This window comes from Priapulus caudatus, unplaced genomic scaffold (assembly GCF_000485595.1).
Source record: "Priapulus caudatus unplaced genomic scaffold, Priapulus_caudatus-5.0.1 Scaffold1333, whole genome shotgun sequence".
Classification (NCBI taxonomy): domain Eukaryota; kingdom Metazoa; phylum Priapulida; class Priapulimorpha; order Priapulimorphida; family Priapulidae; genus Priapulus; species Priapulus caudatus.
Genome location: NW_014578394.1, coordinates 47,038 through 58,763, shown reverse-complemented (window position 1 = coordinate 58,763; position 11,726 = coordinate 47,038). Strand labels below are relative to the sequence as shown.

The 11,726-nt window shown below is 45.7% G+C and overlaps 1 protein-coding gene across 3 annotated transcripts in view; it reads right to left on the bottom strand.

The window, feature by feature from the left end:
• The window catches only part of LOC106816269, a 55,427-nt gene that overhangs the window by 21,652 nt on the left and 22,049 nt on the right, over nt 1–11,726 (bottom strand). For 2 of the 3 annotated variants that reach the window (XR_001394865.1, XM_014820850.1), the window contains exons 2-4: nt 3,770–3,889; nt 2,711–2,876; nt 2,266–2,298 (exon numbers count right to left, since the gene is read on the bottom strand). Coding sequence is in view for 2 of the 3 variants with exons in the window: in XM_014820850.1 (XP_014676336.1) it covers nt 2,266–2,298; nt 2,711–2,876; nt 3,770–3,823 (253 nt within the window). In the remaining variant the exon portion in view is untranslated. The remainder of the gene's footprint in view (nt 1–2,265; nt 2,299–2,710; nt 2,877–3,769; nt 3,890–11,726) is intronic. The other variant, XM_014820852.1, reaches the window with a different exon arrangement.

The following is an 11,726-nucleotide window of genomic DNA, read 5'->3' as shown; positions in this document are numbered from 1 at the left end:
TCTAGCACCCGCTGAACCCCGATAAACGCAGGGTCGGCGTAATTCACTAGTTTCCGCAAGCCGTTCGCAGTTTGATGCGAGTGCACGTCGCCACGGCTGTAACCTGCACCTGAATGCAGGTTTTCTAAATCTATAAAACCGGAGCTATGGCGGTATAAACCAGTCTTTCTCTCTCTCATTTCTCCAGTTCTTCAGTTCCTATGTATACTATATTAACAAACTGAAAGACTATATACAGACCGCATACAATCCTGAATACATGCACAGTAGACCTTACCACGTCGCAAAATCGTCTGAGATAAAACGAGTAGGCTTGTGATTGACAGTTGGCATTTGCACCTATTTGGTGAAAATCTTGGCGAAAGTATCAAGAGTTGATTATACCTCTAAAGCTCTTGAAAATTCCTATAGATTATGTCACACAACCACATTCATCTTATATAACATCAACATGCACATACATTCGCTGCTTACATAGATCATTTACCCTATACCGTTAGCAGCTTGGAGCGCTTATAGTGGCAATTAGCAGCTTGGACGCGAACCGAAAACTGTTGCTGAAGCAAATCTCAATGTAACTAATTGCAGGGTGTTAGTTAGCCTAATCGCGTTCAACTACTCTATAGTAAAACAATTAGCAATGTTTGTTCTACACTACCATAATAAAGTTGTAATGTTTTGAATAGCCAAAACATGTACAGTGGGAAAAATGGATTGTAAATCCAGGCAGAGTGAGCTTCAAGCGTAAAATAAGCAATGCAACTATAACTACTACAGTCATTCTGTTTTTAGTGGCATGCTCTAAGCTAGAAAGAAAACCTGGAAGAATAAGAAAAGAGTGAAAAGTTCACCAATGAATCTTTGTCCCCAGGATTCAGTAGAATATGATTGAACGCCTTCAAATATTCGCCAGACAAACTCGAAAACTGTCATTGCCTTTACATGTTGCCCCGTGCACACGTAACTATGGAATTTGTGGTTTATTGGCTATGAATTGGTATATTTGGGCAGTATGTTCAGAAACGTACGCTGCTGATGTTTAAAGTGATTACGTCACCGTAAATAGTAAAAGTAAAAAAAAACATTTCCCTTTTTCACAAAATGTAAGTACGTAATTCTGCTCAATTTTTATGGTTAAATTGCTGCATTATACTTCATATTTTACTCTATTGTTCAATGTAAACATACACTCGTGGCTCATACATCGCCCATAGCAAGCAATTAATGTCCGGATCATAATATCAAATCGTCCAGGTTTTTGGGATTTTTAATTAGTTGAGAAACAATCTTATCAGCTAAGAATTTGACGATACGTTTAGTCCCGGTAGTATTTACTTTTAATGTAAAAAATGGCAACACATTTTTTTTAAATATACACCATAGAAAATTCGTGACGTAGCCAATTTAAGTGTCGAAGAATAAAAGAGTCGGCCAAATCAGCAACGGAAATTTATAGGTGCTCCCGATTTTTCCTTTTGGCCGAATGAGTAGGCCTATATCTGCGTCAATTGCTTCATAGATCAGTAATTATGGTGTACGTCTTATTCGCTAGAGACTTGTATATTTATTGTACAGACATTCTTCGCAAACCGCAGGTACATGCACATGCAAGAACATACTTGCAAGAACCAGGCATTAGCAAAAAGGCGTTTGGCAAAATTAAATTTTTATATATTGCAAGGCCATGGACCGTGGTTACACAACTTTCGGGTAGGCAATCCAGTTCTTTCAGTAACTGTATATGCGATAGTATACATTTTTAATAATTAGTTTTAATATCGATTATACTGGGGTTATCCAGGATGGCTGGCGATAATGCTCTCAAATGATTAGAAAGTTTATAGGTTGTCCTCAAAACTATACATTGAGACGGGAAGCACTGACGCGATGCACCTCAATGTTCATATGTTTGGGGGTGAAGAGGCATCCGGTGACAGAGGGGCGTTTGAAGTCACCCATGATTAATTACTGGTTCATATTTTCTATGACATCTTTAACTTAACTGGTATTATGATATCAGTGTATATTCTGCTTATCATCCATATTGAACCGAATAAATCGAGTACTGTGGTTGGTGAACTGCCCTACACTATAAATTTCTATTCTCAAACCCATGATTGGCCAAAAAAGGTCTGTATCCGCTTTACAGTGAGGGGCGCCTACGCGATCCGGTGACTGAGATCCATTTGTACCAGCTCTTGTGAATAAAGTTGATATTAGTGACAGAAGATAGATCATGCACAGTAAACATGCACGTATTTATACCTTGTAGTAGCCATTTCATCATCTGCAACTGACCTGGAAAGTACATATATTCATGAAGTACATCCCCACATATGCACCCATACTTGATACATAAACTGTTCTACGGCATGCGACCGAGCTTCAATTTCATTATTTATGTACGCTCATACGCACTGACGCAAACGCACCCACGCACGCAAACATACGGACGTAACATTAAATATTTTGCAGAAAAATATATTTAGAAATAATTAGCCAATTAACATTACCGTCATCCACGCATGCACTCCTCTATATGTGGGGACCATAGGGGTAGAGTAACTAAATGATGTTAATTAGTTCTTAATAGCTCATTACCGTCCGCAAACGTCTCTTGGTTCCTCGCCGTGCGCGTGGCAGAAGGAAGCGCGCAAACAGAATCATAATTTATATATCGCTCGGTGAATAATAATGAACTGATTATTACCGGTGCTGTCATCCTCTGGCTCATCTATGTGTGGAAAGTCGACATTGCCCGAGTCGTCCTGTACCTCGACGAGAATCGGACCGACCACGTTGCTATTTTGTCGCACTAGCTTCACTCCGCTAGCGCGACGCTCAAACGTCGGGCGATGACCAAAGTCGCTCAGAGTCTGCAATAGGTGGCGCTTTACTGTTACTGGTGCGCATCAAGGAGCTATATATAACAGCTTATATATGTTATATTATTATAGCTCCTTGGTGCGCATGAGGTAATGCAGTTTTAGGTCACTCGCGGTTGTACTGTCCCAACCATAGAAATATTATATGTACAACTCTCTCTCTCTCTCTCTCTCTCTCTCTCTCTCTCTCTCTCTCTCTCTCTCGTCTCCATCCTCTCTCTCTATATATATATATATATATATATATCAAGAGTACATAATTGGGTGGGGGGGGGTAATAATCTCCCATTATGTACTCTTGATATCAGGACAAATTTGTATTTATTAACTCCTGTTGATATATATATATATATAATATATATATATATATATATGGTCCCAACTAATTAGGGGCCTTGGGAAAGGCACGTGTAGAGAATAAAGTGAATCTAGATATTATGAAGCAGTGTGTTTACATGATTTGTATAGGCGTGCCGAGAACGACTATTACAGAGTACATTAGGAACCTACGAAATCCATGATAGGAACCCGCGTAGGAAATCTGTAATTAGAGGGGGTAGTTTCAGGACGCAGGATTGGACCTGGTTAATTCTGTGGGAACGGGGAATATATCACAATATTTGTTGAGATAAGAATTAAAAAAAACTGTGATTTGCGATTTTAATTATTTAGCGATATCGTTTATGGCATATATCTTTTACCTATAGGACGCTAGTAAAGTAGGAATATACCCTCACCCCGTTCCCCTTCTTAATTGGTATACCCTTTTACATTTTATATGACAGGTAAATCGCCTTAAAGCTCAAATTTAGGATCTAGGATTATTGTTAAATTCGCAATAATTGGCCATTCATTTCATATACCAAATCCGAAGTCAAACTTACGGAGGTATCAGACGCTGACCGCTGACGACGTGGAATGTTTTCCTTGTCTGACATATTTACGGCCGCCGTAGTAACGTGGCTGGCGTCTGTCAGCAGTGGCAGTTCTCGCCTTCTCGCTTCCTATGGAAAGATGCAAGAAGAAATAGCACGGGAATTTCATAACGGCTGGCTAACGTCTAGAAGAAGTCCATAATAAAAACGAAACAAAATAAATCGAAGGTCTCTGTGATGACTTGCACTGCGAGACTGATTAAAATATTGTGTATATGTGTATGTATGTGTTATATTGTGTAATGCCTGCCAGGTCAGATATCAGATTAGTTATTCTGGCGCCCGTTGTCAGAAAAATCGTAAAGGTTAATGTTAAGACTAATTTTGTTTCTGACAACGGGCCCCTGGAGGTTATTTAAGAAGCGAGTAGAATTTTATACAATACTAGATTATGCATACTAGTATCAAAAATACTTCATTAAGATCTGATCTATACTATCACTATCTTAATTATACGTTTTCGCTAGTATACGTGTAAGAATTTATTGAAAATAAATAAACGTGAGTCGCTTAGTGCATCAGTAATAAGAATATTGCAGGAACAATTTTAACATGCTGTTTACTTGATCTTGCGTGACTGAAAATAATTGCCAGTATCAAGCGGGGCGGAATGCGCCCTTTTCCAAGCTTCCTATAGTGTTTGTTTCCATATCATTATTCATCACAAGAAAAACATTTAAATCGGTTAAGTAGAAAGCATTACTTGGAACACCATGAGTAAGGAGAATCCACAGAGTAGTAAAGCAGAAAATTGTGTTGGTATGCCGTTTTGCCGTTAGTGCTATAAAAATGGTCCACATTCAGAGCTCCTGCACAGTAATTAATGGCCCATGCATGTATGTGTCACATGATATCAGGAGTGTATAATAATAGACTATTATCTATTATTATACACTCCTGAAGATATAATGTTTACAACAATAATTCGAAGGTATTTCGTATACAGGCCCCAGTCCACACTGTCGCGTAGATTTAGGTCGGTGGGCCATATTGCACGATGGTACTGTTTTGCACCACCCTCCTCCCATACCGGGTGTTGCACACATTATGTTGCAATTGATTACTGAATAATTATCATTCAATGAATGTATAAGTTCTGTGATTAATGTCCTCATGGATTTATTATGGATCCCTAGACGTTCGTGGCGAGATGTGCTTGTAATCATTTGCATGGCTAGTGACTATAACAGTGAGAAATGATCAAGATACATTGAGTGAGATGTTGCATTGGAGACGGTAGCCAAGCGAAAGAGGAAATATAATAATGAGGGAGGGATATAGAGCCACCTACTCAGAGAGACTGAGAAATAATCAACGAAAGAGAGCGAGAGAGTGGAAAGGGGAGTGCGAGTAGAGCGGCAGATGCGTATGAGGGTTAATTAAGCAGACGAATATAATAAGGAGAGAGTGGAAAATGAATGAGAATGCATGAAGTGCTATGCAGTGCGTATATTATAATAGGATTAGTATTTTTTAATATGTCTTCATACCAACTTATTAGCGCCACCGAATATTCCGCATGAGAATTTCTGTACAAATCGACCACTTCTGAACCTCACTCATACGGCAGGCGCGACCAAGTTTGCATACTGTATAAGCCGTATTTTTCGCGTACAGATATTTTTCGCGAATTCAGACTTGATGGACAATTTCGCGAGTGGTTAATTTCGCGGTCGGTGAATTATGTATTATTCGATATTATCAATATATTATATGACATTATTTGGTATGAATGATTCGCGTGTTGTTATTTTCGCGGTCGGGGACTCGTTCGCGAAATTCGCGAAAATTAAACCACCACGAAATATACAGGTTATACAGTATATGCGAGGGTGATAATTTCCTACCATTGGGTAGAATCAAAATGCTATTTCCTGCTAAGAAGCATCGCAAAAAACGTTAACATGGACAACTAGCGAACGCTATTACTGCAAAGCTGTACTTTATGGCTTCATAACTGATAGGGTTATACAGTACATATGTATAATAGGTTGGCTTTTGGTTAGCGACATCGCCAAGAATTTCTCCAGTAAAATCACCGGTAACGTAATTTACGCGCGCTCTAAGGGCGCTGCTCCACTGCTGTACTATACTACATGAATTAGACATCAGTTGAAGGATGATATGATGTGATATGATATGATAAGGATGATTATTATTATGAAGGAGACAGTTATATGTTGCTCGCTCTCGTTCCTTCCACACTCTGCCATTCATATTCGCGCTATCTATTGCGCTCCTTCTCCTGCCCTCTCTCTCTATCTCTCTCTCTCTCTCTCTCTCTCTCTCTCTCTCTCTCTCTCCTCTCTCTCTCTTTCCTCCCTCTCTCTCTCGTCTCTCCCTGCCTCCGATCTCTCTCTCTCTCTCTCTCTCTCTCTCTCTGCGTGCGTGCGTGTGTGTGTGCGCGCGTGTGTGCTCATTTCTATCCATCACTTAGTATTCTTTCCTCCCCCCCCCCACATTCTCTCCGTTTTTTTGGTTTTTGGATATTTCTTTTTGGACGCAGGAGGCTAGTAAGTTACGTCAGTTAAGGGCGCTACGGTGTCGATGATGATAATAACATAACCGGGCCATCATGAAAAGTCCGCGTGTACTAAGCGATTTACCACTTAACGAATTTTGCGCTGTAGAAAAAGTGTTAAAATAAGATTGTCAACAACTACCGATGCGGCACTCATGATCGTGGTTCGGGAAACTCACAGTGCGTTAAGATTGCGCGTTAAGATTGCTCACAGATTGCGCTTCATAATACCAGAAGTAGTCCCTATTATCTACTTCTGATAATACGCGATTGCTTGTAGCTATGGATATATCACTAATAGTCTATATAGTGACGGATCAGATCAGATCCATCAATCTTGGCGAGACTTCCTGAATTCTAGAGTTTTTTTCATGATTCTCTGTAAATGTTTCATCGTAAACATTAGAAGCCTACACCAGTACGTACAAAAAGGAAATAAAACCAAACACAACTGTATTGTCACGTAAGCAGGTCAGTTTCGTTAGGCGTTTTTACTGCTAATATCGATGTACCACGCTTGAGGGGAGAACGGTACAACATCTTAACTGTGTTGTTATAAGTTACAACACTGTTGACTCGTAAAAACATCAAACGGAAAAAATGCTCATACAAATACACGCACAATTTCGACCAAGATTCGAATCTGTTATGTTTAGCCATGGAAAGTTGTTAAGTTAATGTATTGCCATATCCTGCTGTGTACAGTCTGCAAACTGTACAGGCGGTCGCATGCGGGGTAATTCTGTTGCGTCATGCATATCATGCCTTCAGGTTATCCAGCGCTACAGTGCACACGTGTCACCTAGTTGCTGTAAGTGTAGTGGATATTACGCCTTATAGCTCGTCACTCCCTTGGAACATAGTCATCAATTCACGAAGAGCTAGAATTAACGAGCTTGGTGTATTGGCTATGCATTAATTGCCACTGTGTTTTAATAGGCGACAGCAGTGATCCTCGACCCTTTCAGTCGCAAGGCACGCGATTTTCTCTCGTTCGACCGACGAGAGGACAAAATCGATAGCTGGTGGCGTTCTTGTCAGGCGAGTTTTCTGAAAAGTCGGTCAATTTACGACACCGGAGACCATTCGTTATTACTTTATCTTGATTCAGATCTCACCACAAGGTGGAATCAGACGTTGAAGTTAGCCAGTGCCCGCTGATTTTCGTTCGCAGACAAACAAGCGACACGAGAAAGAGTGAGTCTTAACTCGGCCATATAATAGCGCTGCATCGTCTAAGGCTTTAGCCACGAGGACTGCCGATACAGTACATATCAGTTTACGAATTCCTCTATGATCTACATATTCTACTACGTTCTTCTCTTATACTGGCTATTTTTCATGAGCATGTTGGCAGCATGTAACAAGAAATAGGAAGGACCAATTTCAAGCTTACATATGCCACACAATGACATTCCTGGTATGGCCCAGTCACACATACGTGACGCACGGCCCGCGCATTGAAAATTAATAAAAAAATGGAAAATAAGATCAGTGCGTCGTTGTGCGCCCAACTTTTGTCAGGATTTGGGAGAAGCTAGCGAGTTGACAACGAATGCACATCGTGTTGCTAGCGCGCTGCGCGTATACAGGGCGCATACAGAGCGTATACAGGGCGCACATGTTAAAAAATCCAACGAATGCACAGCGTGTTGCTAGCGCACGGAACGAATGGTCCGCGCACACAGGCACTTGAAGCGTTTCAATAAAATATAATGCTAACTAAATACGAAATCTATTTACTAAAAAATTCTTAATGTTTTTATACTATAGGCCTACTCTCTTTCACCTATTATCGCCGATATAGTGTAATAATAATACTACTATACTAGAGTATAATAATACTCTATATATTAGTGTAAGCGTGCAACAGTCGCGCCGCGAGAGCATTGGCAGCCGGTAATGCAATGGTAGGAAACTATCGATACACCGCACAAGTACAACGCGTGCGGGTTTATTTATAGCGCGCGACGTAAACCGCGGTTGAGCACAGGTGCACGTAGGCAACGCACCAGTAGCAGACGCGAGATAACAGCGGGCAGCGATCAACGCGGGGCAACACGAGCACGTAGCACGCACGTAGCACGGCGGATGAGCATTAGACAAGCGTACAGCGGCCAAGGTACACGCAGCGTAAAGGGCACGCAGGCGGCTGAAGCGGGTAAGCGCAGATTACCGTACAGGTGCACGTACACGCGGTGAGCGAGCGGGCACTGACGCTTACGCTGAGTGACTATAACGGCAGGCGGTACAGGAGGCGAACGGCGAGAAGCGTATAGATGACGGATCACGTAGGGCACCGTAGCACAGCAGGTAACAGCGGGGCAGGTATAATCTGCACAGCCTGGCCCGGTCAGGGCGACCGCGGCGGCGACGCCGCGACGTACCGCGACGTCGGCTAACGCCGTTGACCCGCGCAGCCGAGTGGCTGCTGTACCGGGGACAGGCGCGCGCCGTCCGCGTGGGCGGGAGCCCGGGGCGCTACACGCTAGGTAAGCAGCGGTCACGTACACGCCAGGTACACCGGCACAGGGGTAAACACGCGGCGGGTAAAGTCACGGCACAGTACAGGCGCAGGTAGGCACGCACCGATAGCACGCGGGTAACGCGGCCTCAGTGTAGCGTGGCGTGGTAGCCCGCGCTGTACAGTGCGTGTACCGTGTGGCGTGTACCCGGCGTGTGATGCGTGTCGTGTGAGTTCCGCAGTGTAGCGGTGCGTGTAGCGGCAGTAGCGTGTAGCTACGTAAGCTAATGTTACGCGGCCCGCAGCGCCGCCGCGTAGATACTGGTGGCGTGTACGTGCCGTCAGTAGCGATGCGTGTAGCGTTGGGCCCGTGTACGGCACGTGTAGCACGGGCGCGTGTACCCGTGGCGTGTACTCGGATGCGTGTAGCAGTGCGTGTACCGGCGCGGTCGTAGCCGTGGGACGTGTACGTGGCGTTAACCTTTTGGGCGTGTACCTGCGTGTACCGAGCGTAGTACAGTGCGTGTACCCATAGGCGTGTACCCGCGTGTGACGTGGCGTGTGATCTGCGGCGTGTACCCGCTATACGTGCGTGTACGGTGGGGGCGTAGTAGTCAGTGCCGTGTAGCGGGCCGCGATGTAACGTGGCGTGTACCACGCGATTTACGCAGCGTAGTAGGCGTGCGTAGTAGCCACGCGTGTAGCGGCCGCGTGTACGTGAGTGTACGGGGGGCGGCCGCGTGATACGTGGGCGTGTACGTGCGTGTAACACCGGCGTGTACGTGAGCGTGTCACCCGGCGTGTACGTGCGTGTATATACGCAGTCGGTACGGTGGGCGTGTTAACCTCGCGTGGACGTGCGTGTAGCCCGGTCGTGGTACGTGGGCGTTGTATGGGGCTGCCGTGTTGTGCCGCGTGTAGCGTGGCGTGTATCTCTGCGTAGTAGGAGTAGCGATGAACGCGCGGCGTGGGGGGCACAGTGGCGTGTACCCCACCTCTGGCGTGCGACTGCTGTAGCAGCCTATTGTTTACAAAATTGCCTAGCTTAGACGCTCGTTTATGCGTGGCCGGAACTGAACGTGGCGTGTAAGCGTGCGTGTAGGGGCCAATGCGTGTAACGTGGCAAGGTACAGACGCCGCCGTGTACCGTACGCGTGTACGGCGGGCGCGTTGTACGTGCGTAGTACTAGCGGCGTGTAGCGTGGCGTGTACGTGCGTGGTAGCCCGCGTGCGTACGTAGCGTGTAGCCGCAGCAGTGTAACGGCGCGCGTGTACGGCGTTGTACAGTCCGGGCTTGTACGCTGCGTGTAGCGTTTGCGTGTATGCGTGGAGCAGTGCGTGTACGCCGCAGTGTAAACGTGGCGTGTATCTGCCCGTGTTCCCGGCGTGTACGTGTGTGTATGCTGGGCGTGTACGTAAAGCGTGTACGGCCCCTCTAGTGACGTGACTGCTGATCAGCCGATTGATATACAAAATCTGGGCCATAGGGGCTAGCCTGCGTTTTTGTGCGATGAGCTAGGCCCGAGGAGCAGAGTGGGCATCGAATCAATATTTAAGACTAGGTGTGCAACGCAGAAAGCTGGCGTATGCGGCCCAAAGACTCGACGTAAGTTTGTTTACGCACTTGTAAACGCCACGGCCTTATTTGCCATCAAAAGAGAGCAGCATACATATCGAATGATCAAAAGCGAATATGTCAATTGGGCCACAATTGTAGAACCATCGATGAACAGCATAAAGTGGGGGGCTCTGATTACAGCGCGACTACGTAGGCTATAAGTCGGCAGATTTACCATTTCGGAGGAGGCATCTCGGCAATTTCGGGGCATTTCGGCATCTCGTCATTTGCCGGGCATATTGACGGGCATTTGCGCATCTCGCAATTTGGCGCAAATGACTCGCATTGCGGCAATTTGCAGCATCTTGGGACGCAGGGTTTTGAGCCTTCTGGCTTCGTATATTGGCAATGGCTATTGGGCGTGCACCGATGCAGCAACCATAGCACTAAGGAAGCAGAAGCACGACCAGCACGGAGCACAAGACGCAGCCGGGGCGACCGCAGGCACTGAAAGATTAGGGCAATTTTGCAGTGCCAGTATGTCTTACGGCTTTGGATGTGGACGTGACAGCATTCGTTACTGCCGTTGCGATACGAGACAGCAGCTGGACGAATTGGCGTTGATCAATTCGCTGTGTGCGATCGGGATTTTGTGCATAGCAGACAAAAATGTGGCGGCAGAGGGGCTGCGAGCCAGCATAAGAAATTGTAAGCACCGCCTAAAGGACGAGCGCCGAGAGCAGCAGCAGAGCGCGGCTGGAGCAACGAGCCAGGACACAACGCAGGAGGGCCAGGCACGACTGGGTATTCGTTGTATGTTTGTCGCTTGAGGTGTAGAGAACAGCGACTAACGCAGCACATAGGCGCAGCACCTAAGCGTGCTGTGCTAACGCATGTCGCAGTCGGAACGATGCAGCGACTATGGGCCAGTGTTGAACGAGTGCTGAACGAAGTCTAGCGCAGCGCGCCCAAGCGTTGCGCTTCTAAGAGTGTTGCGCTAAACGGCGTGTAAGCGCAGGCGTAGTAGGGGCCCATGTGGTAGTAGTAAGGCGGGTCGCCATCAATCAACTTCTGGGCCGTGCCACGGCCGCTCATGGGTGATGCAGAGGATTGGCGCTGCTGATGCGCTGTCTAGAAGAACAGCAGCGGCTGAGAGCCTTGCGGCTGGGCCTGTGGGCGTTGAATGGCGCGATGCTATGCGGGCGCGCTTTGGGCATGCGCAGACGACAGGCGACGTTGAAAGCGTTTCAGGATAAAAATATAATTGCCTAAGCAAATACGAAATGACTATTTAGCTAAAAATTGCTAAATGTTTGCTATACTATAGGGACGCTACTCTACTTGCACGCAGTATTATCGCGCG